Source organism: Ornithorhynchus anatinus, chromosome 19 (genome assembly GCF_004115215.2).
Source record: "Ornithorhynchus anatinus isolate Pmale09 chromosome 19, mOrnAna1.pri.v4, whole genome shotgun sequence".
NCBI lineage: Eukaryota > Metazoa > Chordata > Mammalia > Monotremata > Ornithorhynchidae > Ornithorhynchus > Ornithorhynchus anatinus.
The window spans coordinates 913,581-940,930 of NC_041746.1; the positions used below are offsets into that span (position 1 = coordinate 913,581).

The window sequence follows — 27,350 nt, forward strand, 5'->3', positions numbered from 1 at the left end:
GGCGCCCAACCAGTAGCCACCAGCAGATGTCGCCTCGCCTCCGGAGGGAGGAATTGATATTAATTCAGTCGTATTTATTGAGCGCTTACAATGTGCAGAGCACCGTACTAAGCGCTCGAACCGACTGAGCGCCGTAAAAGCAGGGGGTGGGGGGCTCTTCTTCATTCATTCGATCGTACTGAGCGCTTACTATGTGCAGAGCACTGTACTAAGCGCTTGGAATGTACAGTTGGGCAACAGATAGAGACCATCTCTGTCTGAACGGGGGAGACAGACAGTAAAACAAAACAAGTAGTCTGCCGTCAATATCATCAAGATCAAAAGAATCATATATACACAGTGGCTCAGCGGAAAGAGCCCGGGCTTGGGAGTCAGGGGTCATGGGTTCGAATTCCGGCTCTGCCACTTGTCCGCTGTGTGACTGTGGGCGAGTCACTTTACTTCTCTGGGCCTCAGTGACCTCATCTGTAAAATGGGGATGAAGACTGTGAGCCTCACAGGGGACAACCTGATTATCCTGTATCTACCCCGCACTTAGAACAGTGCTCTGCACATAGTAAGCGCTTAACAAATACCAACATTATTATTATTCTATCCTCTCTCCACGCCTTAAACCAGTCCCCCTGCGAATCATCATCATCATCGTCGACTGCATTTACTGAGCACCTCCAGTGGGCAGAGCGTTGCACTGGGAGACTACATACAGTTAGAATAACAATCATAATTGTGGTATTTAATAATAATAATAACGATAGCATTTGTTAAGCCCTTACTAGGTGCACGGTACTGCTCTGAGTGCTGGGGGGGTGATCAGGTTGTCGCACGTGGGGCTCATAGTCTTAATCCCCATTGTACAGACGACCTAACTGAGGCACAGAAAAGTTAAGTGACTTGTCCAAAGTTACACAGGTGACAAGCGGCAGAGCCGGGACTAGAACCCATGATCTCTGACTCCCAAGCCCGGGCTCTTTCCACTGAGCCTCGCTGACAATCCCTAAGGGCTTACTCTGTGCCAAGCACTGATCTAAGCTCTGGGAGAGATACGAGTTAAGGAGGTCGGATGCAGTCCCTGTCCCACATGGGGCTCAGATTCTTAATCTCCATTTTACAGATGAGGGGACTGAGGCCCAGAGAAGGTAAGTGAATTATCCAAGGTCACACAGCAGACATGTGGCGGAGCCAGGATTAGAACCCACGGCCTTCTGACTCCAGGCCTGTGCTCCATCCGCTAAGCCATGCTGCTTCTATAGAAAAAGAAAAATAATAAAAATAATAATAATAATGTATTTGTTAAACACTTACTATGTGAGAAGCACCGTTCTAAACGCTGGGGTAGATACAAGCAAATCGGGTTAGACACGGTCCCTGTCCCACGTGGGGGTCACGCTCTTAATCTCCATTTTACAGATGAGGGAATTGAGGCCCAGAGAAATTTAGTGACTTGCCCAAGGTCACACAGCAGACAAGTGGCCGAGGCGGGGTTCGAACCCAGGTCCTTCCGATATCCAGGCTCTTGCTCTATCCACAAGGCCATGCTGCTTCCCTGCCCTGTTTGAGGGAATTAGGTTAATTCGATTAATCACTTCCCAAATTAGCCCAATTACCTTTGGAGTCGGGGGAATGTGCATCTTAACCCATCGCAATGGGTGGTTTATGTTCATTTGGAACATTATCCATAACGATAAATATAGGAATAACTTTGGATCTAAGAGAACCCCTCTCGGGCGTGCGTAACACTATATAACAACAGTAAGAATAACTGTGGTATTTGTGAAATGCTTACTATGTGCCAGGCACTGTACTAAGCGCAAGCAAATCAGGATGGACACAGCCCCGTCCCACAAGGGACTCACAGTCTTCATCCCCATTTTGCAGGTGAGGTGACTGAGGTCCAGAGAAGTGAAGTGGCTTGTCCAAGGTCACACCGACAAGTGGCGTATTCCAAGCGCTTAGTACGGTGCTCTGCACATAGTAACGCTCAATAAATACTACCGAATGAATGAAGAGCCGTTATTAGAACCCAGGTCCTCCCGGCTCCCAGGCCCCCGCTCTTTCCTCGTCCTTTTGGTGGTCTCATAAAGTAGCAAAATTCATTATTGCTGTCTGGGCCTCTCTTTTCCCCCATAGTTAAGCTAGGGAGAAGACGCCTCCTCCCTCCCCGCTGCCACTGTGTGGAACAGAGACTCCGTCCGATCTAATTACCGTGTATCCGCCCCCGGCCCCTGGCTCAGAGTTAGCGTTTAATCAATACCATAATTATTATTAGACGAGGCAGATCGATCCCCTGCTCTCGGACTCACCTCCAGCTTGCGGGAGGAAGAGGAGGAGGGGACGGGGCCTCTGCAGACTGGAAGAGAGCGGCTCTTCGCTCCCAGCTTGACCAGCGCCCGAACCGGAGCCCCGCTCGGTGGCCGAGCGCAGGGGAGATGTGCCCCCGGCTTCCCCCCTGACCCTCGCCAGACAAGGACACCAAGTGCTAACAGTAACTCGGCCACTGCCCGCAGTCGGGGCTCCCATTTTTCCCGGGGTGCCCACGTCACAGGCGATGGAGGGGACGGGCTGCACCCCAGGAACCCTGGAAGCGGCGGGCAATCGAGGCGGACCCCAGGGTGGAACATTGCTAGCGTTAGCACCGGCCCCCGTAATCGTTCGGGCACGGGGCTGAATAACACCCAGGCCAGGCCCAGGTCAGTCACCCCCTCCAAGGACAATCGACTCCGGGGCTCTGCAGACCCCGAGCTCTAAGGAGCTGAACGCTGCGGGGCGGAGGGTGGTTTTGCTTTTCTTTTTTCAATTTGTATTTTTAAAATTGCATTTGTTGATAATAATAATTGTGGTATTGGTTAAGTGCCTACTACGTGCTGGGCACTGTACTAAGCGTGGAGTTAGACGCAAGCAAATCAGGTTGTACACTTAGGGCTCGCACTCCACAAGGGGCTCACAGTCTTAATCCCACTATTACAGATGAGGTAATTGAGGCACAGGGAAGTGAAGCGACTTGTCCAATACACAGACCCATTCCCTGCCCATAAAGAGCTTCAGGCTAGAGGGTGAGACAGACATTAATATAAATAAATTACAGATATATACATAAGTGTGTCCAAACTGATTATTTTGTATCTTTGCCAGCACGTAATAATAATAATAATAATGATATTTGTTAAGCGCTCCGTGCCAGGCACTATATTAAACACTGGGGTAGATACAAGCAAATCGAGTTGGACACACGGGGGCTCAGAGTCTAAATCTCCCAGTTTTACAGATGAGGTAACTGAGGCACAGTTCCTGTCACATAGTAAGCACAATCACTCGATTTTTTACTAAGATTTTCTTTTAACTGCAGTTTGATGGGGAAAACATCTCATTGGTGGGATTTTAGAGCTTGAGGGTATGTTCTTGGGGAAAAGCAATCAAGAATATGGAATGAACTGCAATGACGTGAAGAGAAGGCGGGCCTTCAGAGACCCAGCATCGGGACCCCCCCTCGATCCATCGGTCGTGTTTATTGAGCGCTTACTGTGTGCAGAGCACTGGACTAAGTGCTTGGGAGAGTACAATAGAACAGAGTTGGTAGACATGTTCCCTGGCGCACCTCCTTTAAAATTAATTTCCCGGAATCCAGGTGGACTAAACACAGCCCCTCCCAACATGTGAGCAGGCAACCAGGTTCTACTGTCTGTATTATTATAATAATTGTGATATTCGTTAAGCACTTACAATGTGCAAGGCGCTATACTAAGCGCTGGGGTGAATACAAGCACATCAGGTTGGACAGTCCCTGCCCCGCTTGGGGCTCAGAGTCTTAATCCCCATTTTATAGGTGAGGTAACTGAGGCCCAGAGAAGTGAAGTCCCTTGCCCAAGGTCACACAGCAGACAAGCGGCAGAGCCGGAATTAGAACCCAGGAACTTCTGAATCCCAGGCCCGTGAGCTCAGTGACGTGAGAGCATTTCAGAAACAAGGTCAAGGAGGGATGACTCTTACTTGTTGACAGTAGCTTAGGGACGGACAGTAAGTTGACAGGGCGCAGAAGAAGAGCTTTATTCCTCCCAGGTGATCGAGGAGGTCGGCCGAGTCAAGACAGTCGCCGCGCTGTCCCAATTTCCAAGTTCACACCCAGGGCTGCCGTAGTTCGCACTGTCACTGCGCCCGTCGGCTGGGACCAGAGAGGTTCGGTGACTTGCCTAAGGTCACCCAGCAGGCCTGTGGCGGAGCTGAGACTAGGGACCCGACGTCCAGCTCCACGTTCTTTCCTCAGGCAGAACAAGCAGAGTCTCGGTTCCGAATCCGGTGTCCCGAGTGTCCTAAGGTCATCTTTGCGTTGTCACTCCTACAATTCCCACTCGCCGGTTTCCAAACCCAGAGAAAAAGCAATTCATTCATTCATTCAACGGTATTTACTGAGCGCTTACTATGTGCAGAGCACTGTACTAAGCGCTTGGAGTGTATAACTGGGCAACGGATAGAGACCATCCCTGCCCAGTAACGGACTCACAGTCTAAATGGGGGAGATAGACGGCGAAGCAAAACAAAACAAAACAAGTAGTCTGGCGCATGAAAGTGCCAAGGAAAAGGACACCAGTCCTGAGATCTGTGGGTCCGGAGACATTTCCCGGTTAAAAAAATGGGAACTGGAAAGACAGCAGAAGTCTCTGGAGACACCATCTCCGGTCTGGGCCCGTCGCCATAATGGGTGAAAACAAGTTCACTTAGTACAGTGCTCTGCACATAGTAAGCGCTCAATAAATACTATTGAATGAATGAAAGTTCGCAGCTGGTGAGGGGTGGGGCCACGGTCAAGGCGAAAGTCCCTTAGACTCTAAGCACCTTGTGGGCAGGTACCTGTCTAACAACTGTGTTGTATATTAATTGGTCAGTGGTACTAATTGAACACTTACCGTGTGCAGAGCACTGTCCTAAGCACTTGGAAGAGAACAATACAGCAGAGTTGGTAGACATGTTCCCAGCTCACAGGGAGCTTACTATCTATAGGTACTCTACCGAGCACTTAGTACAGTGCCCTGCATATGATAAGTGCTCAATAAATGCGACGAATTGAACGAGGGTCATCAAAAAGAAACCCTCCCCCCTTATTGTCTCATTGGAATTGGCTTTAAAGGCCTGCAAAAAGTCAGCCAGAAGGAAAGGGACTTCTCCATCAACAGAATTGACTTAAAGCCCTTTGTGGACAGAGCAGAGTAATAATAATAATAATAATTATGGTATTTGTTAAGTGTTTACTATGTGCAGAGCGCTGTTCTAAGCACTGAGGGAGATACAGGGTCATCAGATTGTCCCATGTGGGGCTCACATTTTTTTTTTTTTGGAAGAGAAATACAGAAGGTACTGAGTGCCTACCGTAGTATGCAGAGCACTGCGCGGAGCACTTGGGAGAGCGCTTCCCACTAAATCGTACACTCCTTGAGGGCAAGGACTGTGTCTTCTTTAGCGGACTTTACTAAATACTTAGTCCAGTGTTTTGCACCCCGAAAGTGATCAAAAACTACCACTGGTGGCTTGAGAGTTAGTGGACAGGCTCCCTCGAGACTGCACGCTTGTTGTGGGCAGGAAATGGGTCGGTTGCTTGTACTCTCGTAAGCGCTCAGTACAGTGGTCTGCACACAGTAAGCACTCAATAAATACCAGCGACTGACTGACTGACCGTCCTCAGCCGAGCTGGGGATACGGACACTCAAATAATTTCCAAAGGAGGGGAAGAGGAGAGGTTCGGCGAGAACGTGCTCTGTGCAGGAGGCAGGGAGCGAGAACAGAGCATCCAGGGGATCTTGGGGGAAATGTCACCGGATTAGTTGGGAACGTCGCGCTCCTCTGCGGAGCAGGGAGTCCAAAGAAGGAAAACGAGATGGCAGTCGATGCTGATGGATGAATCACTTACCAGAGCTTAGAGAAAGTAGGGCGTCGGAGTTTTGCCGCTTTGCAGGGTGATGTTGTCCTGCAATTATCGATTTTTCTACCCTTTCTAAATGAAGTTGACCCAGAAAAGGCTCGTGTCTTCCTGTGTTCCTATGACACTACAAGCCGAGGTAGCTGGGCACCTTTCAAGATAAACCGACTGCTTTGGTTGGGCCAACGAAAGACACCCTCCCTCCCCGCCCCAGCTCGGACAGAGGTGGACCCCGGGTGGAAATGGGTCACTTCACCTCTCTGTGCCTCAGTTACCTCGTCTGTAAAATGGGGATGAAGACTGAGAGCCCCATGTGGGACATGGATTATGTCCAACCTGATTAGCTTATATCTACCTCAGCGCTTAGTACAGTGCCTGGCACATAGCAAGTGCCTAATTAATACCATTTATAAAAAGAAAAAAAAAGGAAAAGGTGAAACATCCACTCCGCTTCCAGGTGGACCACCTTCTTTGATTGGGGTTCCCCCCAGTCCCCCCCCCACTGATCATCAACTGGGGGGTGGGGCGCTTCCTGCAGTCCCCCAGTGTTTTGGGAGGTCTGCACCCCAAATGCCACAATACCATGTGATCTCGACTGAGGCTGAGCACGCTCCAGCCTCCACCTAGAATAATAATCCCAGTTAATAGCGAGAGCCTAACAAATACCACAATGTGCCAAGCACTGTGCTCAGCCCCATGGTAGATACAAGATGATCGGGTTAGACCGGATCCCTGTCCCCCATGGGACTCACAGTCTGAGCGGAGGAGGAAGGACAGGTAATTTCCCCCCCTGCATTTTCCAGATGAGGAAACTGAAGCCCAGAGCAGTGAAGTGACTGGCCCGAAGTCACACAGCAGGAGGGTCCGATAAGAAGCCGGATCCCCCGACTCCCGGGACTGTGCTCTTCCCGCTAGGCCAGGCTGCTTCTCCGGGAGCTGGCCGATCGGTTTATTTCCCCGTTTCCCTAAAAACCACCCAAGGGTCAGATATGCTAATAATTATTATGGCATCTGTTATGTGCCAGGCACTATACTAAGCGCCGGACGGTCCATCCCTGACCACAGATTGGGTGTCCGGAAGGGCAGCCGGCCCGCGGACCCTCCCGGGAGTCGCTGCCAGAGACGGAACCGACGAAACCTGGTGGTCCCGGGGGCGTCTAATCAACCTGGCACCACCTCACCGCCACGCCCCCGGCCACCTGGGTACGTCGTGTCCCTTCTCTTCGTCGCGGGGGCCTCGGCTTCCCAAGAGCTCAGAGCGCTTCAGCGACGAAGAGATGGGAGAGAGAAAGACGCCGGAGGAGGAAGGTTAAGGGATTAACCTCTGGCTAAATTAGTTGCGGAGCCAGAGAGCTGAGTCTGATTACCTTTTTTAATACCGTTTTCCACGTTGGTGCTTACGTAGGTCAGGGGGACAGGATGGACCCACACAAACCCCTCGGGTTTGAAGGCGGCGTCATGAGGGAAGGGGTGACCCCGTCCAGGAGGGCTAGGGCAACTGGACAGACGGTTGCCATACCCCCCGGGGCACGCGTGAGGGGCTTTTTTCTAATGGTATTTGTTCAGCTCGCACTATTTACCAAGCAAAATACTAAGCGCGGGGTTGGATGCCAGTTAAGCAGGTTGGCCGCAGTCCGTGGCCCACATGAGGCTCACAGTCCTAATCCCCTTTTTACAGATGAGGTAACTGAGGCACAGAGAAGTGAAGTGACTTGCCCAAGGTGACTCAGCAGACAGGTGGCAGAGCTGGGATTAGAACCCAGGCCCTTCTGACCGCAAGGCCCGTGTTCTATCCACTAGACCCCACTCCCTCCCCACTATTCATTCATTCAGCCAGTCGTATTTATTGAGTGCTCACGCTGTGCTAAGCACTTGGGAGAGTAGGCCGCACTGTTTCCCCTGGACTTGATGGACTATCCCAATCCCACTCGTGTGGGACTGGGGAGCAGCGTGGCTCAGTGGAAAGAGCCCGGGCTTGGGAGCCAGGGGACATGGGTTCTGATCCCGGCTCTGCCACTCGTCCGCTGTGTGACCTTGAGCAATCGGGTAACTTCTCTGTGCCTCAGTTACCTCCTCTGGAAAATGGGGATTAAGAGCCCCATGTGGGACAACCTGATTCCCTCGAATCTACCCCACTGCTTAAAACAGTGCTTGGCACAAAGCGCTTAACAAATACCGTAATAATAATAATAATGTGCAGCACTGTGCTGGGCAACTACTGTGTGCACGGTGCTGTGCACGGCACCTACTCTGGGCAGAGCACAGTACTGAATTTTTACGAGTAGAGCCATAAACTGAACAACTTAATTCAGAGCACCGTGTACCTGCCTACAGTACTCTACCTGTAAAGCAGTGTGGCTCAGTGGAAACAGCCCGGGCTTGGAAGTCAGAGGTCATGGGTTCGAATTCCGCATCTGCCACTTGTCAGCTGTGTGACTGTGGGCGAGTCACTTAACCTCTCTGGGTCTCAGTTATCTCATCTGTAAAATGGGGATGAAGACTGGGAGCCTCACGTGGGACAACCTGATGACCCTGTATCTACCCCAGTGCTTAGAACAGTGCTCTGCACATAGCAAGCGCTTAACAAATACCAACATTATTATTAATTTCTTTTAATGCCTGTCTCCACCTCTAGATCATAAGCTCTTCAAGGGCAGGGATCATGTACTGTACTCTGTTTGTACTCTCCCAAGAATTTAGTACAGTGCCCTGCTCACGGCAAGCGCTCAGTAAATACCACTGGGTGAAATGAACAGCAAGTCAGTGCTTTGCCAAGCTCTGTTTCTGAACTTCAGAGAAATGCAGTGAAATATTTAAAGCATCCGGTTAAGCCTGCAGCTGCAGGGCCCAGTGATTACATTTGGATGATAAGCTTCCTCCTGCTCCCTCTTTCTAAATAATAATAATAATGTTGGTATTCGTTAAGCTCTTACTATGCGCAGAGCACTGTTCTAAGCGCTGGGGGAGATACGGAGTCATCAGGTTGTCCCACGTGAGGCTCACAGGCTTCATCCCCTTTTTCCAGATGAGGGAACTGAGGCACCAAGAAGTGAGGTGACCGGCCCACAATCACCCGGCTGCCAAGTGGCAGATCTGGGATTCGAACCCATGACCTCTGACTCCCAAGCCCCGGCTCTTTCCACTGAGCCACGCTGCTTCTCTGTAATTTATATCTGCCTCCTCCATCTGATTGTAAGATCACCGAGGGCAAGGGACGTGATAATAATCGTGGTTTTAAGTGCTCGCTAGAGTCCAAGCACTGAGGAGCAGCTTGGCACGGGCCTAGGAGTCAGAGGACCTGGGTTCTAATCCCGGATCCGCCACTTACCTGCTGTGTGGCCTTAGGTGAGTCATTTTAGTTACCTCAGTTACCTCATCTGCAAAATGGGGATTAAATCCTAGTCCCTCCTACTTAGACTATGAGCCCCAATGTCATACAGGGACTATGCCCAAACTCATTCATTCATCCAATCTTATTTATTGAGCACTTATTGTGGGCAGAGCACTGTAGTAAGCGCTTGGAAAGTACAATTCAGCAATAAAGAGAGACGATCTCTACCCACACCGGGCTTACAGCCTAGAATCTCTCTACCCCAGTGCTTAGAACAGTGTTTGACCCATAGCGTTAACAATAGCAAGGTCACACAGCAGGGAAGTGGCAGAGTCAGGATCAGAACCCAGGTCCTGTGACTCCCAGGCTCGTGCCCTTTCCACTAAGCCCCACTGTTCCTTACGCATATCTGCCTGTCTTGTGCTTCTGTAGTATTCTCCCAAGGGTTTATTACAGTGCTCGGCACACGGTAGGTGCTCAATAAGCACTACTGATTTATTGATATAAAGTTGCCCGTGAGGTTTGGAGAGGCCACTGATGGAAATATTCGCCGGTGGGAGGGTTGTGACTGAAAAGCCCAACTTGGGGCGTGCAGACCCAGACAAACTCGCCCCCCACCCGCCCCCTCCTCGCTGAGGATTTTTTTGAGTGCAGGTTTGAGGTATCTCCGCATAATAATAACAATAACTGCAATACTAGTTAAGCACTTACTAAGTGCCAGGCACTGCGCTAGGCGCTAGGGTGATAATAACTGCGATATCTGTTAAGCGCTTACTATGTGCTTAGAACACTGTTCTAAGTGCGGGGGGAGATGCAAGCTGATCTGTTGGACACCATCCCCATCCCCCAAGGGGGCTCGCGGTCTTAGTCCCCCTTTCACAGACAAGGGAACGGAGGCGGCCGAGAAGTAAAGCGAGTCGCCCAAGGTCACACAGCGGAGCGGGGATTCGAACCCATGACCTCGGACTCCCAAGCCCGCGCTCTCTCCACTGAGCCTCGAGCCCTGCGGCGATGACTTGCCGGATGAGAATTTCCACCCTAAAATTCCCGGGTTCAGGTTTCCGACGGCGGCGTGGCCTGGTGGATAGAGCCCGGGCCTGGGAGTCGGAAGGTCATGGGTTCTAGTCCCCGCTAGACTCCTGAGGCAACCGAGAAGTAAAGCGACTCGCCCAAGGTCACACAGCGGAGCAGGGGCCAGAGCCGGGATTAGAACCCAGGTTCTTCTGACTCCTGTGTGACCTCGGGCAAGTCGCTTCACTTCTCTGGGCCTCGCTTACCTCCTCTGTAAAATGGAGATGGAGATCGAGCGCTCGGTACAGTGCCTGGGCCCTAATAAGTGCTTTACAAATACCATTACCCTTATCGATATTATCTTCTGGTCCATCGTACGTGCCCTGGGTTGGGTCCCGTTGGGCGGTATGTATTTAAAAGAGTCACCCAATATTTATTTTAAGGCGTTGGTCCCAGGCCTCAGCCGTCCCTTATGTCCAAAGTGTCCAAGGGCAGAAAAATCCCCTGTTCACTTCCTCGTGCCGTGGATAAACCTCGGGAAAACTGTGTTTGTTTGGTTTTTAATGGTATTTGGTAAGTGCTTACTATGTACCGGGCACTGTACTAAGCGCTGGGGCAGATACAAGCTAATCGGGTTAGAAACAGTCCATGGGGATCAGTCTTAATCCCCATTTTACAGATGAGGAAAGCGAGGCACCGAGAAGCGAAGCGATTTACCCAAGGTCGCCCAGCACACAGCCAGGGGTCATGCTCTAACCATTAGACCACACTGCTTCTCCGGGTTGGGGGGGGATCGGTTAGCAGAGGAGCTTCTCACAGCGGTAATTCGACCCACTAGACGCTTCGTGGCTCAGTGGCAAGAGTCTGGGCTTGAGAGTCAGAGGTCATAATCATTCATTCCCTAGTATTTATTGAGCGCTTTACTATGTGCAGAGCACTGTACTAAGCGCTTGGAATGGACAATTCGGCAACAGATAGGGACAATCCCCTCCACAGCAGGGCCTGCCCGGTCCCTGGTGATGAGCACCTGGGGGGAACTGGGAACCCACCTTTGCAGGACGACAGTCATAATAATAATGATAAAGGCATTATCACAATAATGTTAGTATTTGTTAAGCGCTTACTATGTGCAGAGCACTGTTCTAAGCGCCGGGGGAGATACAGGGGAATGAGGTGGTCCCACGGGAGGCTCACCGTCTTCATCCCCATTTGACAGAGGAGGGAACTGAGGCCCAGAGAAGTGAAGTGACTCGCCCACAGCCACACAGCTGACACGGGGCAGAGCCAGGATTCGAACCCATGACCTCCGACTCCCAAACCCGGGCTCGTGCCACTGAGCCACGCTGCTTTTCTAGAGGGTTCGGGGTCATGGGTTCGAATCCCCACTCTGCCGCTTAGCTGTGTGTCTGGGCAAATCACTTCACATAGTAAGCGCTCAATAAATACAATTGGATGAATGAATGAACTTCACTTCCCTGTGCCTCAGTGACCTCATCTGGAAAACGGGGATGAAGACTGGGAGCCTCACGTGGGACCACCCGATCACCTTGTAACAATAATAATAATAATAATAATGTTGGTATTTGTTAAGCGCTTACTATGTGCAGGGCACTGTTCTAAGCGCCGGGGGAGATACAGGGTCATCGGGTGGTGCCACGTGAGGCTCCCACTCTTCATCCCCATTTGACGGAGGAGGTGACTGAGGCCCAGAGAAGCGAAGCGACTGGCCCACAGTCACACAGCTGACAAGCGGCAGAGCCGGGAGTACGAACGGCGTGGCTCAGTGGAAAGAGCCCGGGCTTGGGAGTCAGAGGTCATGAGTTCGAATCCCAGCTCTGCCCCTTGTCAGCTGGGTGACTGTGGGCCAGTCGCTTCGCTTCTCTGGGCCTCAGTCACCTCCTCCGTCAAATGGGGATGAAGAGTGTGAGCCTCACGTGGCACCACCCGATGACCCTGTATCTCCCCCAGCGCTTAGAACAGTGCCCTGCACATAGTAGGCGCTCAGCGTGGCTCAGTGGAAAGAGCACGAGCTTTGGAGCCAGAGGTCATGGGTTCGAATCCCGGCTCTACCACTTGTCAGCTGTGTGACTGTGGGCAAGTCACTTCACTGCTCTGTGCCTCAGTTCCCTCCTCTGTAAAATGGGGATGAAGACTGTGAGCCCCACGTGGGACAACCCGATTCCCCTGTGTCTACCCCAGCGCTTAGAACAGTGCTCGGCACATAGTAAGCGCTTAACAAATACCAACCTTATTATTATGATTATTACCTTATTATCGATGCAAACCCCAGGGCAAGCGAGGGAGGGCAGGGCGGGGCACCATCCCCATCCCCGGGAGGGGGGGGTGGGGATCGATTTGATAGTTCAGTGCCGGGCACATAGTAGATGCTCCTTTCTTGCCATTGTTCTCGTCTGTCCGTCTCCCCCGATTAGGCCGTAAACCCGTCAAAGGGCAGGGACTGTCTCTTTCTGTTGCCGATCTGTTCATTCCTAGCGCTTAGTCCGGTGCTCTGCACATAGTAAGCGCTCAGTAAATGCTACTGAATGAATGAATCTTTCGGGGGGCGGGGAAGGGTCTGGACACCACGTCAGCGCCACCGCGGCGACCGAAAAGGAAAGAGGAAAAGGGCCGGCGAGGGAGGAGGAGAGGGCGGGGACTAGGAGGTGGAAACAAAGCCCCGAAGGGTCCCAGGACCGGCCGCGGGTCGGGGGAGCCATCGGGGGGGATTTGGTTTTTGGCGGAGGGTTGGCCGAGGCCTAGCCGGAGGAGGGGGAGCGTGCCCTCCTCGGTGCCCGGTCCGGTGCCATGCTGCAGTGGCTGGCGGGCAGCTCGTGCGGGCGACTGGTGGAGCGGCACCGCTCGGCCTGGTGCTTCGGCCTGCTGGCCCTGGGCTACTCGGTGTACCTGGCCTTCGGGGCGGTGGTCTTCTCGTCGGTGGAGCTGCCCCACGAGGACCTGCTGCGCCAGGAGCTGCGGGCCCTGAAACGCCGGTTCCTGGCCGACCACCGCTGCCTGGCCGAGCCGCAGCTGGAGCGCTTCCTGGCCCGCGTCCTGGAGGCCAGCGGCTACGGCGTCTCCGTCCTCCGCAACGCCTCCGGACACTGGAACTGGGACTTCGCCTCCGCCCTCTTCTTCGCCAGCACCGTGCTGTCCACCACCGGTGAGCCGCACGACCCCCGGCCCCGCCCCCGGCCTCCCCAAGGGGACCGGGGCGCGAAGGGGTCGGGGCCGTCTCCCCCATCCCGGCCCCCTTCTCCTTCCCCGGCGCTCGCTACACCGCCCCGCGCCCCCTCGGCGCTCAGAAAACACGATGGAACGAATGCGGGAAGGGGTCGGGGTGGTCTCTCCCTTTGACGGCCCTCTTCTCCTTCCCCGGCGCTCAGGACGGCGCCCCGCACCCCCTCGGCGCTCAGTAAATACGATGGAATGAGTGAACGAATGCATGAATGAAAAATGGAGGAAGGGGGGCGGGATGGTCTCCCCCTTTACGGCCCTCTTCTCCTTCCCCGGCGCTCGCTACACCGCCCCGCACCCCCTCGGCGCTCAGAAAACACGATGGAACGAATGCGGGAAGGGGTCCGGGTGGTCCCTCCCTTTGACGGCCCTCTTCTCCTTCCCCGGCGCTCAGGACGGCCCCCCGCACCCCCTCGGCGCTCAGTAAATACGATGGAACGAGTGCGGGAAGGGGTAGGGATGTCTCCCGCTTCACGGCCCTCTTCTCCTTCCCCGGCGCTCAGTACACTGCCCCGCACCCCCTCGGCGCTCAGTAAATACGATGGAATGAGTGAACGAATGCATGAATGAAAAATGGAGGAAGGGGGTCGGGATGGTCTCCCCCTTTACGGCCCTCTTCTCCTTCCCCGGCGCTCGGTACGGCGCCCCGCACCCCCTCGGCGCTCAGTAGATACGATGGAACGAGTGCGGGAAGGGGTAGGGATGTCTCCCGCTTCATGGCTCTCTTCTCCCTCCCCGGCGCTCAGTACGGCGCCCCGCACCCCCTCGGCTCTCAGCAGATACGATGGAATGAATTCAGGAAGGGGTAGGGATGGTCTCGCCCTTTTAGGACCCTCTTCTCCCTCCCCGGCGCTCAGTACACTGCCCCGCACCCCCTCGGCGCCCAGTAAATACGATGGAATGAATGCAGGAAGGGGTCCGGTTGGTGTCCCCCTTTTAGGGCCCTCTTCTCCTTCTCCGGCGCTCAGTACGCTCCTCCGCCCCCCCTCGGCGCTCAGTAAATACGATGGAATGAAGGCAGGCAGGAATGCAGGAAGGATAAGGATGGTCTCTCCCTTTACGGCCCTCTTCTCCTTCTCCGGTGCTCAGTACACTCCTCCGATCCCCTCGGCCCACTTCTCCTTCCCCGGCGTTCAGTACAGTGCTCTGCACCCACTCGGCGCTCAGTAAATACGATGGAATGAATGAATGCAGAAGGGGTAGGGATGGTCTCTTCCTTTAAGGCCCTATTCTACTTCCCCAGCGCTCAGTACAGTGCCCCGCACCCACTCGGCGCTCAATAAATACGATGGAAGGACTGGATGGGTAGGGATGGTCTCTCCCCTTATGCCCCTATTCTACATTCCAAGCGCTCAGTACAGTGCTCCGCACCCACTCGGTGCTCAGTAAATACGATGGAATGAATGAATGAATGAATGGGGAGGAATGGTCTCTCCCTTTATGCCCCTATTCTACTTTCCAAGCGCTCAGTACAGTGCTCCGCACCCGCTCGGCGCTCAGTAAATACGTTGGAATGAATGAAGTGCTCACTATGTGAGCCGGTTGTCGGTTAGGGATTGTCTCCGTTGCCATTTGGTACTTTCAGGCGCTTAGTACAGTGCTCTGCACACAGTAAGCGCTCAATAGATACGATGGAATGAATGAATGAATGATTGAGCCTCATGAAGCAGGCGCTGTACTGAGCGGTCCCTGCCCCTCGTGGGACTCACAGGTTCCTTTAGATAGGTGAGGAAACGGAGGCACAGTGGAGTGATTTGTCCAAGGTCACACAGCAGATGAGTGGCTGGATTAGAACCCATGACCTTCTGTATTATTATTATTATTATTATTATGGTATTTGCGAAGCGCTTAACTATGTGCCAGGCACTGTACTAAGCGCTGGGGTGGATACAAGTATCCGCAATCCAGTGAGAACACCCCTAAAGACTCTTAAGAGGTTAAAAGGAGTAGATGTCAAGCAAGTCGGGTTGGACCCAGTCCCTGTCCCACGTGGGGCTCACGGTCCCGATCCCCATTTTACAGATGAGGAAACTGAGGCCCAGAGAGGTGAAGTGACTTGCTCAAGGTCACACAGCAGACGCGTGGCGGAGTGGGGATTAGAACCCATGACCTTGTGACGCCCGGGCTCTAGCCAGCGCCCCTCGCTCCCCGCAACTCAGGCCGCCTTCCCCTCCCGCCCAGGGGAGACACAGATCCCCGCATGGCCCCCCACCCTCCCCTACCCACCCGGGGGTGATAATAATGATATTTGTTAAGCGCTGACTATATGTGCCAAGCACTGTTCTAAGCGCGGGGGTAGATAGGTGATCGGCTCATCTCATGTGGGACTCCCATCCCCATTTTACAGAGGAGGGAACTGAGGTACGGAGAAGTCGAGTGACTTGCCCAAGGTCGCTCAGCAGACGGGCGGCGGAGCGGGGATTAGAACCCGTGACCCCGGACTCCCAAGCCCGGGCGCTTTCCATTAAGCCGCGCCGCGGGAGACGCACCGCAGCCCCCCGCCCCCCCCGGCCCCCGGACGATGCCAGGGAGATAGCGCAGAGCCGGAGCGGTCACCGGGGAGATCGTTTGCTGGAAGAGGGGGCGGGCCCGGGGGTCGCCCCTCCCCGCTACAAACCTGGCCAACCCCCCCCCCCCCCGGGCCCCGGTCACCCCCTCCCCCGGGTCAGGGGCGCCCTCCTCCCGAGGGTAAGCGGGGACGGGGCCGCCCCGGGGGGCCCAGCCCCCTTAGCGGCCCGGGATGGGGGTCCCCAGCTGTGGTCACCCCCCTCTAGGGCGAGAGGTCAACCACCAGCCCCGGAGGGAGACCGTGTCCGGCGGTCAGGGCCGAGACCAGCTTTAACTCCCCAGTTTGGGATTCCTGGAGCTGACCTGACCCCTCGCCCGGTCTGGGGGGGTCGGTGGGTCCTCAAGAGGGGGGCCGGCGTCCCCGCGTTCCGGCCGTGGGGATGATGGTGCCTCCCCCCCCCCCCCGGAGTTGCGGCTCTGGGAGTGAGTCAGTTGTTTCACTGCCGCTGTCCGGACCGGAATCTCAATCTCCCTCCCGACAGAAAGAGCCAAATCCCGTCTGCCTGGCCCGTTAACTCTTCCGAACCCGCCCGCCCTGCCCCGTCCCTTCCCGAAAAGGAAACATTAATAATAATGTCGCTATGCGGTAAGCGCTTACTATGTGCAGGGCACCGTTTTAAGCGCTGGGGGAGATACAGGGTCATCAGGTTGTCCCACGTGAGGCTCACAGTTAATCCCCATTTTCCAGATGAGGTCACAGAGGCCCAGAGAAGTGAAGTGACTTGCCCACAGTCACACAGCTGACAAGTGGCAGAGCCTGGATTCGAACCCATGACCGCAGGAGATCTCTAGGAGAGGGAAGGAGGCAGTTTCACCTGTGAACTCCCCGCGCCGGGCCTACACGGTGCCTTCGTCCACCGGCCAGCGTGTTCCACGCCTCCCAGAAAGGGGAATTCCAGAGGACCGCCTCCCCGTGAGGAAGGGGGAGACCTCGCTGGGATAATAATAATAATGTCGGTATTTGTTAAGCGCTTACTCTGTGCCGAGCACTGTTCTAAGCTTGATCAGGTGGTCCCAGGTGGGGCTCATAGTTTTCATCCCCATCTTCCAGCTGAGTTCACTGAGGCCCAGAGAAGTGAAGTGACTCCACAGCTGGCAAGCGGCGGAGCAGGGATTAGAACCCATGACCTCTGACTCCCCAGCCCGGGCTCTTTCCACTGAGCCACGCTGCTTGTCAGTAATGTTGGTATTCGTTGAGCGCTTACAGGGATGACCCTCCACCCCTGCCGCCCCCCCGAGACCCGCTCTCCGCTGTGAGGGGGCGGGCGGAGGGGACCCTCGAGTTCGGGGACCCCTTCGGCCCCGCTCCTGGGCTCGGTCCCCGGCCTTCGCTGGCGGAGAGGAGGGAATTCGGGGCTGTGGGGCTCGGTTTTCACCCGGAGGGGTGGCTAGGACACTCCCTGAAAGCGGGAGCGAATTCTGACTTTCCAGGCAAATGCCGTCCTTGGGCAGTTCTCGGATCCGCGAATCGAACTTAGCTCGGAGTCTTTCGTCGCTTCAGCCGAAGCAGTGACGTCAGGAGCCCCAGACGGCGACGCCGGAGTCCGTCGGGCCCGTCACCGGCCAGACGCTCGGCCGACCGTGGTGTCGCCTGCATCGTCCTCTCCCGAGCGCTTAGTACGGTGCTCTGCACGCGGTGAGCGCTCAGTAAATACGACTGAATGAACAAACGAATGAATCGACCGGACTGTTGCACTGAATCCTCAGAGGAGACGGCCCCCGCCTGTTGCCTAGAGGGTTGGATTGGGCTGATATTCCCCCTCTCCTTTCGTTCGATCAGCCGATCGGCCAGTCGGCGGCATTGATCCGCGATCACGGTGATCGTGTTAGTTAGGCACTTACAGTGTGCCAGGCGCTGTACTAAGTGCCGGGAGGGAACACCAGCAAATCAGGTTGGATGCGATCCCCGTCCCACGTGGGGCTCACCGTCTTAATCCCCATTTTACAGATGAGGGAACTGAGGCCCAGAGAAGTGACTTGTCCAAGGTCACACGCCGGATAGGGAGCGGAGCCGGAATTAGACTCCATGGCCTTCTGCCTCCCAGGCCTGTGCTCCGTCCACTGGGCCGTGCTGTCTCTCCGCACTCAGCGTGCGCGGAACGCTGTCCTAAACACTCGCAAGAGTACGGTAGTGTTGGTAGGCACGATCCCTGCCCTCCGGCTGCTGTTTTTATTAAAGGGTATTCGTTAAGTGCTTACTACGTGCCGGGCACCGTACTAAGCACTGGGGTAGACGGAAGTTAATCAGGTCGGACACAGTCCGGGTCCCACGTGGGCCTCCCTGTTTTAATCCCCAATTTACGGGTGAAGTCATCGAGGCTCAGAGAGGTTGAGTGGCTTGCCCCGGGTCACACAAGCCGCCCAGGCCTGTGCTCTACCCATTAGGCCACGCTGCTCCTCCTCTTCCAACCGGCCTCCTTCAATCCAGAGAGACTCGTCCCCTTCCCCTTTTCTTACCTGCTCTGGGCACACACTGGATTGTTATTTCCCCTCTTCGGACCTGCCTGTGTTTCAGCCTGCGTGGAATCCGGGGGACAGAATGCCCTGACAGAGAAGCCGCCTGGCCAGCGTGACACCGATCCCACCCTCTGCCACTTGTCAGCTGTGTGACTCGAGGCGAGTCACTCAACTTCTCTGTGCCTCGGTGACCTCACCTGGAAAACGGGGGTGAAGCCTGTGAACCCCGTGTGGGACAACCCGATTACCTCGTATCTGCCCCGGCGCTTAGAACAGGGCCTTGCACATAGTAAGCGCCTATCAGGGGCCATTATTATTATGATGCGGACAGGGCGCTGGCCTGCGGGAGTCCAGTAGCATTAGGAGACTCAATCTCTTTCCAGAAATAACCCGGGGCAGGGATCTGCACCTTCCCCTTCCCCTCCTCCCTCACCCCGCCCTCCAACCGACTAAATGACCCGTCGGTCTCTTTTCCCACACCCTGCCGGGCTTCCCACAGTGACGCGATCTGTCCGGACGAACCCCCCCCACCCCCCTCACTCCATTCCCACTTCCCGCCGGACTCTTATGAAATTACTGCGGTTCCTTCTTCGGCCTCCCGTCCCCCGCCCCTCCTCGGACCCCCTCTCTGGACCCCATCCCCGTGCCTACGCGGTGAAATGTTTTCCTTCCTCCCGCCTAGCCAGTTTTTCCGGTGTCCTGGCAGCGTCTCCCGGGATATCATCCGCAAACGCCGGGACGGCCCGTGTGGTTCACGGGTTCTGACCGTTCCCCTGCATTCCCTGCGGGTCCGGCACGTTCAGTCAACGTGAGTTCCCTGGGTCGGTGATGCCCTTTGGATCTACAACCGGGCAACGGAGTTGGGGCTACGAGGCCATCGACCGTAGAAGGCAGAGGGGCTTAGCGGAGAGAGCCCGGGAGTCGGGAGACCCGGGTTCTAGTCCCAACTCTGTCGGTGGCCTGCTCCGTGACCTGGGGCGGGTCACTGACCCTCTCTGCGCTTCGGTTGGCTTCTCGGTAAACTCTGAAATCGTCCCTGCCTCGACTTACCGTGCGGAGGTGTTGTGGGAGCAGAACCCAGCTCATTCATTCATCGAATTCATTCGGTCGTATTTATTGAGCGCTTACTGTGTGCGGAGCGCTGTACTAAGTGCTTGGAAAGTACAATTCAGCAATAAAGAGAGACAATCCCCGCCCAGAGCGGGCTTACGGTCTAGAAGGTGGGGGGGGGGCTCGTGATTGAGGATGTGATTTGGGAGAAAGTAAAGCTTTTCAGGAATTCAGAGAGTGTGGGCTAGTGGAAAGGGCACGGGCTCGGAAGTCAGAGGATTTAGGTTCTCGTCCCAGCTCTGCCGCTTGCCTGCCGTTTGACCCTGGACAAGTCACTTCCCTGGGTTTCAGTTCCTCGTCTATAAAATGGGGATTCATTACCTGTTCTCCCTCCCCCTTAGCCTGTCAGCCCCGGGTGGGACAGGGACTGCATCCAGCCAGATCATCTTGTGTCTACCTCAGCCCATAGTCTAGAGCAGGTGCTTAATGAGTATCACAGTTCTTAGGATTATTGGGATGGTGGCTATTCTAGACCAGTTCACTTCTTAGGCTTCCCGTACTCATTTAGCGCCTGTCCCCGTCACCAATATTTATTAATAATAATGGCACTCGTTAAGCGCTTACTATGTGCTAATCGCTGGGAGGATACGATGATGTGATGGCTCACGGTCATCCCCATTTTACAGATGAGGTAACCGAGGCCCAGAGAAGTTAAGTGACCTGCCCAAAGTCACACAGCTGACAAGCGGAGCTGGGATTAAAACCCATGACCTCTGACTCCCAAGCCCGGGCTGTTGCCACTGAGCCCCGCTGCTTCTCTGTTTTCACCCTGATGTTCTTTTATCACTACCTGCCCTATCTCCGTTTCTTCCTCCTGCTCTCACTATTGGTAAATAATTCATATCCGTCAGCCTCTCTCTGCCGTTAGGCTGTAAGCTTCTTCCTTCTGCCGGACTCTGGGACTGGGAGACCCAGGTTCAAGTCCCGTCACGTGCCACCCGGCTCTGCCGCGTGCCTGCCCGGTGACCTTGGGAAAGTCACCGAACCGCTCCGGACCTGTTTTCTCCTCTCTAAAATGGAGAGGGGATTCCTGCCGTCCCTCCCTCGTGAGCCCCGAGCCCTCTGTGGGCCGGGGACGGCGTCCAATCCGATCACCCCGTGCCTCCCGCGGCGCTTAGCGCGTAGCGAGAGCTTAACAGATACCACGTCCGAGTCTGACTGCAGACGCGCGCCGTCTACACCGAGGAGAACGGGGCGAGAGGGCAGGAGAAGGAAGAGCCGCCATAAGGAAGAGAGGGAGCAGGTGGCAACGAGGAGTGGCCAGGTGGCCCGGTGCCATCCGAGGGTGGCCCGACGGAGAGGCGGAGGCCGGGGCGGTTGCCGGGGAGACCTGGAGTTATGCGGAAGCAGTGTCCCGGGCACCTCGGGTCCGGGCCCGCTCCGCCCCCCGCTCCTAACCGGAGCCAGCCGCCCGCTGCGCGTGGGGCACAGGGGGAGGTGCCTGGCGGTGATCTTGGCTCTTCTGCGAGAGGGGTGGGGGGTGCGGAGTGGCAGGGGGCACCTTCGCCCGAAGCCAGGTGTCAATAAATGCTCCGCGGAGGCGGAAGGAGAGGAGAGGCAGATCTTCGGGCGACACCAAACACCTACCGGCTCCGCTGGCGCCGGCCGAATCACTGCCCGGGCGGGATTAACCTCAGCTCTCCCAAATCCGTCTTCCAGTGGGGCCTGTTTTCTGTGTTAATGACTCCGAGCCCAATCCCGAGAGTAGGGATTTCAGTGGAAAGGGCTTAATACAGTGCTCTGCGCGTGGCAAGCGCCCGGCACGGTGCTCTACGCGGGGCGGGCACCCGACGGGGCATTTTGCTCACCGTAGGTCCTCAGTAAATATTGGTAGATTCCAACCAAACAATCGGTCAGTGGTATTTACTGAGCGCTTACTATTTACAGAGCGCCGTTCTTGGCTCTTGAGGGAGTGCACGTCATTATAACCGTCCGATTTTGTCTGGCGCTCTTGAGTTTTCCACAGCCCCGCTTCATCCCGTCTCTCCTTCCGTCCCAGCCGTACGGGAAGGTGGGACGGAAGGTTATTATCCTCCTCTCACAGATGAGGAAGCCGGGGCCCAGGGAGGTGAAATGATTTGCCCCAAGGTCACACAGCAGGTCGGGGCAGTGTTGGGATGAGGACTTGACTCCCCCGACGGTCTGCTCTGGGATCCCGACGATACAGAATCCCGCTTGGGTGCAGTAGCAGATCGGATCGCATAAACAGCTCCTTGTGGTAATCCGAGAAGGGATCTTTCAGGAGTTTTTCGTCAGGCGAAGCGAAAATGCCAAGGGCACAGCGTCTAGTCTGGGTTAACATTTTTACGGGTTGATTTAAAAACCCGGGAGCGGCTCGTGACGGATGTGGGCTCCATCACACGTTTTCAAAGGTAGAGGAGGTGTCTGCCGGGTGATTTTTTTTTTTTTTCCAAGGGTTCATTCGTTAGAACTTGAATAAATTATTCATCCCCTAGTTAAAATGCAAGCAGACCCGAAGGCTTCTCTCCTACACCCTGGGCCGTTTCCTGCAGAAGGACCGTGTGCGTTTGGTACAGGGAGTGTGCTGAGGCAGTCTGGGGCCTGTTCAGGGGGTGCGGGCCGTGGAAGTTTGCCGCTTCCCGAACTCCGGTGAATCGATTAGAACGTACTGAGCGTCCGCCGGGTGCAGTGCATTGTGCTGAGTGCTGGGGACGTCGGTGCCCTCTCCTCAGGGGGCAAGGGAGTGGTGGTCTCCACAGCTGTGTGAGCTGGGCAGCTTTGCTCCTCTGGGTCTCTGACCAGACCCGAGAGCTTCCAAAAATTCAAGATGGCAGCTCCTTGACCCGTTGGCTCTCTGAAGCCCGTCCTTCCGGCGGGCTGCGTCCCCTCCGTAGAATCCCCCCGCTCTCTCACCCCCGGCTCCGGTTGGCCGTTCCGGCTTGGGAACTTCAAAAGCCCCCTCCCGGTCTTCATCCCCGTTTTAGAGATGAGGTAACTGAGGCCCAGAGGAGTTAAGTGACGTGCCCAAGCTCGCTCAGCGGACAAGTGGGTTGAATTCCAGATCCCCGGGGTCCAGGCCAAGATGGCGGCGACGACGTCGGAGTGAGCCGGGCAGGGACGGGCACTTGCTTGGGTCTCCCTGCTGGAGCGGAATTCCCACTGGGGCGCCGTGTCCCACTCAGAGGGGCTGCACTGTAGAACGCTGCGCTGGGCACCTGCTCTGTGTAGGACACTGGGGGGTGGCACATTCAAATGAAAAGACCCCCATCCCCGCCCTCGAGGAGCTTCCCGGCTAACGGTCCCACATCCCATGCGGTTTCCTGGCGCTCGCTCGCAGATGCCTGGTTCATTTGATGCTTTTCCCCCTTCCTCCTCCTCCTCCCTCCTCCTCCTCCCCCGCCCACCGCTCTGTCCTCTCTTCCCTCCTCCCAGGGTACGGCCACACGGTGCCCCTGTCAGATGGGGGAAAGGCCTTCTGCATCGTCTACTCGGTCATCGGCATCCCGTTCACCCTGCTCTTCCTGACGGCCGTGGTCCAGCGCCTCATCGTCCACGTGACGCGCCGGCCGGTGCTCTACCTGCACCTGCGCTGGGGCCTGTCCAAGCAGCTGGTGGCCGGCGCCCACGCCGTGCTCCTGGGCTTCGTCACCGTCTCCTGCTTCTTCTTCATCCCCGCCGCCATCTTCTCCGCCCTGGAGGATGACTGGAACTTCCTGGAGTCCTTCTACTTCTGCTTCATCTCCCTGAGCACCATTGGCCTGGGAGATTACGTCCCCGGCGAGGGCTACAACCAGAAATTCCGGGAGCTGTACAAAATCGGCATCACCTGTGAGTGGACGCGGGAGGGGGACCCCCGGCCGTCTCCCTTCTCCCCCGCGACGGGAATCGAGGGGCGGGAGCCACGGTCGCTGCCGGTGGTCTCCGCGGCTTCCTCCTCCTCCGGCACGGCGTCCGAGGGAGGGAGAACGGGGATCTGGTCCCCACCGCACAGAGGAGGATGCTGATGTCCAGAGAGGCCGATTGGCCGGATCGGGGTCGCACAGCAGTGCTAAGACCAGTGACTGGCACATAGTAGGTGCTTAACAAAGACCGTAAAAAAAAATCCATTGCATTTATTGAGGGCTCGTGTGTGTAGAGCCTTGAGCTAAGCACTTGAGAGAGTACGACCCAACAATAAAACAGAAACGTTCCCTGCCCACAACAGGCTTACAGTCTAGAAGGTGAGCTTACGGTCCCCTCCTTTTCCTTGGCAATGCGAACGGCTGGAGTCCGGGGAAAGAATCTAAACTTTCCTAATTTTTGCAGTAACATTTGGGCCAGGATTTAAGAACAGGCGCTTTGACAAGGAATGTATTCAACATTAACAGTGGGCTAAGCATTGGGATAATCAATCAGCAGGTTTTCTGATCATCTTCTGGGTACAGAGCACTGTCCTAAGTGCTTGGGAGAGAGCAGTAGTGTTAGTAGACACGGTCTCTGCCCTCAAGAAGCCGACAGTCCCGTGGGAGAGGTCGACACTGAAATAATTTGCGGGTAAGGGGAAGAAGGAAAGGGACCGTGTACGTAAGTTTTACTAAAACGAGATAATCAGATAGGGCATGATCGCCTTCCCACAGTCTAAGAAGGAGAGAGAGCAGGTATCGTCTCCCTATTTTACAATGAGGAAACTGAGGCCCAGAGAGGTTGTGACTTGCCTGAGATCACACAGCAAGCCAGGGGCAGAGCTAGGACTTGAACCCTGACCCCGCCCTGTCCGCTAGGCTCCGCTGCCTAGAACTTCCCCCGTAGAGATGGGGAAACCAGGGCCCAGAATGGTCAACTAAGTGACTCTCCCAAGGTCACGCAGCAGTCCAGAGCTAGGTCTCTCTCTGAGCTTCTTTCGTTAGACTCTGAATCTTTTTTTGGCTTTCCCAGTCTCTTGTGGGGGTTGGTCTCTCGGTTGGCAAGTGGCAACCCTGGTGTGGCTTTTTTTTCTTTTTGATGGGGGGTGGCCCTCGAAGCAACTCTGCAAGGCCTTGTGGAAAGAACAAGGGCCCGGGAGTTAGAGGACCTGGGTTCTAATCCCACCTCTACTACCCGTGTGCCGTGTGACCTTGGGTAAGCCACTTCCGTCCGTGTCATTCCCAGGTTACCTGCTGCTGGGCCTCATCGCGATGCTCGTGGTCCTGGAGACCTTCTGCGAGCTGCATGAGCTGAAGAAGTTCCGCAAGATGTTCTACGTGAAGAAAGACAAGGAGGAGGAGGACCAGATGCACATCCTGGACCACGACCAGCTCTCCTTCTCCTCCGTCGCCGGACGGGTCGCCGACGCCAAGGGGGAGCAGAAGCCCGAGCAGGCCGACGTGACCGCCCGGTCGGCTCCGCCCCCGGACGGCTCGCCCGACCCGTAGCGCCGCCGTCTCGGCGCCGTCCGACCCCGCGAGCGTGTCCGGAGCGGGAGGTCGCGGCCGGTCAGCCGGTCGGCCGACGGTACCTGGCGGGAGACGGGGAGGCCTCGCTTGGACGGTGGGGACGGCCGTCTCGGAGCGGAGTAGCGGGCGGGGACGGCGAGATCTTTTAGCTAGCACTACAGAGCTCGCCTTTGCATTGACCGGAAGAGGGGGGTCTGAGGACGCCGCCCCACACCTGGCGTTGGGGAGCTTCGGCGGGCGCCCGCGGCCTGCGCGTGCCGCCCCCGCCGAGGGATTATTTTTGTAGACCCTGATTTAAGTTGGCTATTTATAAGAACGGTGACCGCTGTGTACATATGAAGTATAAATATGTTTATAGCCTGTATAGACGTCGAGGGCGCCAACTCCACACAACAGCAGAACCCAGATCTGTAGAGCACCATGGTCTTTTGTCTTAGATTTGTCTTTACGCGAGCGACTCCTACGCGCGGCGTGGAGGAGGGTTCGGCGGGCGGGAGCGGGCGCGAACCCGGGGAGGGGCGGTGGGAGGCGGTATTTTCTTGGTGACAGAATTAATGATCGCCATGAGGGTATTTGTTAAGCTCTTTCTGTGTGTCAAGAGCCGTATTAAGCCCCGGGGTAGATACAAGCTAATCAGGTCGGACACGGTCCCTGACCCGCCCGGGGCTCTCAGTCTTCATGCCCATTTTGCAGATGAGGTAATGGAGGCACAGGGAAGTGAAGTGACTTACCCGAGGCCATCCAGCAGACGAGTGGCGGAGCCGGGATCAGAACCTGGATCCTTCCGACTCCCGGGCCCGGGCTCCGTCCACTAGGCCATCCTGCTTCTCCTTCCGGTCCCAGCTCCCCCAGGGCCGGTGTTGGGAACAGAAAGATTGGAGGTTCACCAGGGTGCTCAAACCTTCCCACAGCAATGCTAGTGCTTTCAGCTGGAAGCAGAACACTGTTCTGAGCGCCTTTGGAGGCACAACACCGGGCTAGGTACTGAGGATGATACTGGGTACCTACTAGGTAAAGGGCCTCCAGTCTACAGACCACTGCTTGTACAGGGCACAGAGTATAATTTCTTTCGCTCACTCATTCATTCGATCGAATGTGAATTCCTGCCCTCAAGGAGTTTACAGTGTAGTGAGCGACCCGGTTCCAAAGCAGATCGGTCTTTTCCAAGTGCCTCACTCAGTGCCCTGAGCCAAGAAGACCATCAGATGCTGCTGCTACTGGTATTATTAGTAGTAGTAGTAGTATCATTACGGTTTCTCTCTAAATGGAGAAATAAATCGAGAAGCAGCACGGCTTAGTGGCAAGAGCCGGGCTTGGGAGTCAGAGGACGTGGGTTCTCATCCCGGCTCCGCCACTTGTCTGCTGTGTGTCCTTGGGCAGGCCACTTCTCTGTGCCTCAGTTACCTCCTCCTGTGAAGTGGGGATTAAGATGGTGAGCCCCACCTGGGACAACTGATCACCTCGTATCTACCCCAGTGCTTGGCACATAGTAAGCACTTAAATTCCATAATTATTACTATTATTATTTAAAAGCGGAGGGAAGGGCCTTGGAAACTGAAATGAGCGAAGCTGTTCCACTGAACACAACCCCCTGCTCTGGCTCTAAGGAGCTTTCACTGACCTGCCGGCGTTTTCTCAGGGCTCCTCGTGCGAAGAGATCAGTCCGGCTACCGTTGACCCTCCAGTGGCCACTGGAGGTGGACCCCAGCCCCAGCCTGGTGGAGGTGGGGTTGGGAAGACTGACGGCACGGCCGCACCTGGAGAGGACGAGGGGCCGTTCTGCGAGGAGGCAGGGGTTCAGTGAGATGACTTCCTTTTCCGCTGAGCCTGCCGGGACCCACGTTTGATAATCACAAACCCTGAATGGCAGACGGGGAGTTGGCGATGCACCAGGGAAGGGACCTGTTGGGTCCAGAGGGCGGCAAGTTCCAACTGGGCAACAGAATCCAGGTCGGATCACCGAGGGAGGGGCCCAGCCTGGGAAGAGACAGGAGTGGGGGGCGAGCCGGGCTGGGTCATCGGGGGAGAGACGGGAGGGCGGCCCGCATCCAGTTCGTCTCAGCGTCCTGGTGCTCTTGTCAGAGATAGAGTCCTGAACTCCACTCCCTTTCACAGCGGGCCTGAGCTCGGAGGTCATCGGATCATTAGCTTTGCCCCGGACAACAGCCCACCATCTTGTCCCCCCAAACCCCCTCCAGCCAGGCTGTGGCCCATTCACACTAATCCTAGTGATATTGTTCTAACACCTACTCTCTGCCAAGTTATTTTCTGTGACTTCTCTGTCGTGCGTATATTTACGCGCCTCCCCAGGGCAGAGCGCCACCCCCTTGAAGACAAGGAAACCGTCGACTTCTCTGCGTTG

At 55.7% G+C, this 27,350-nt stretch overlaps 1 protein-coding gene across 1 annotated transcript; it reads left to right on the forward strand.

The window, feature by feature from the left end:
* Positions 1–12,864: 12,864 nt before the first annotated feature.
* KCNK1 (potassium two pore domain channel subfamily K member 1) lies at positions 12,865–25,411 on the forward strand. The gene is made up of 3 exons (XM_029047616.2): positions 12,865–13,407; positions 23,010–23,405; positions 24,705–25,411. The coding sequence occupies exons 1-3, from the start codon at positions 13,053–13,055 to the stop codon at positions 24,965–24,967; spliced, it is 1,014 nt and encodes a 337-aa protein (XP_028903449.1). The 5' UTR covers positions 12,865–13,052; the 3' UTR covers positions 24,968–25,411.
* The last annotated feature ends 1,939 nt before the right edge of the window (positions 25,412–27,350 follow it).

What these genes read in the sequence shown, in the direction of transcription:
- KCNK1 (XM_029047616.2), top strand. Translation starts at nt 13,053, where the DNA reads ATGCTGCAGTGGCTGGCGGGCAGCTCGTGCGGGCGACTGGTGGAGCGG. An exon ending in CACCGTGCTGTCCACCACCG is followed by an intron (nt 13,408 to 23,009) that starts GTGAGCCGCACG and finishes CCCTCCTCCCAG; the next exon opens with GGTACGGCCACACGGTGCCC. An exon ending in GTACAAAATCGGCATCACCT is followed by an intron (nt 23,406 to 24,704) that starts GTGAGTGGACGC and finishes TGTCATTCCCAG; the next exon opens with GTTACCTGCTGCTGGGCCTC.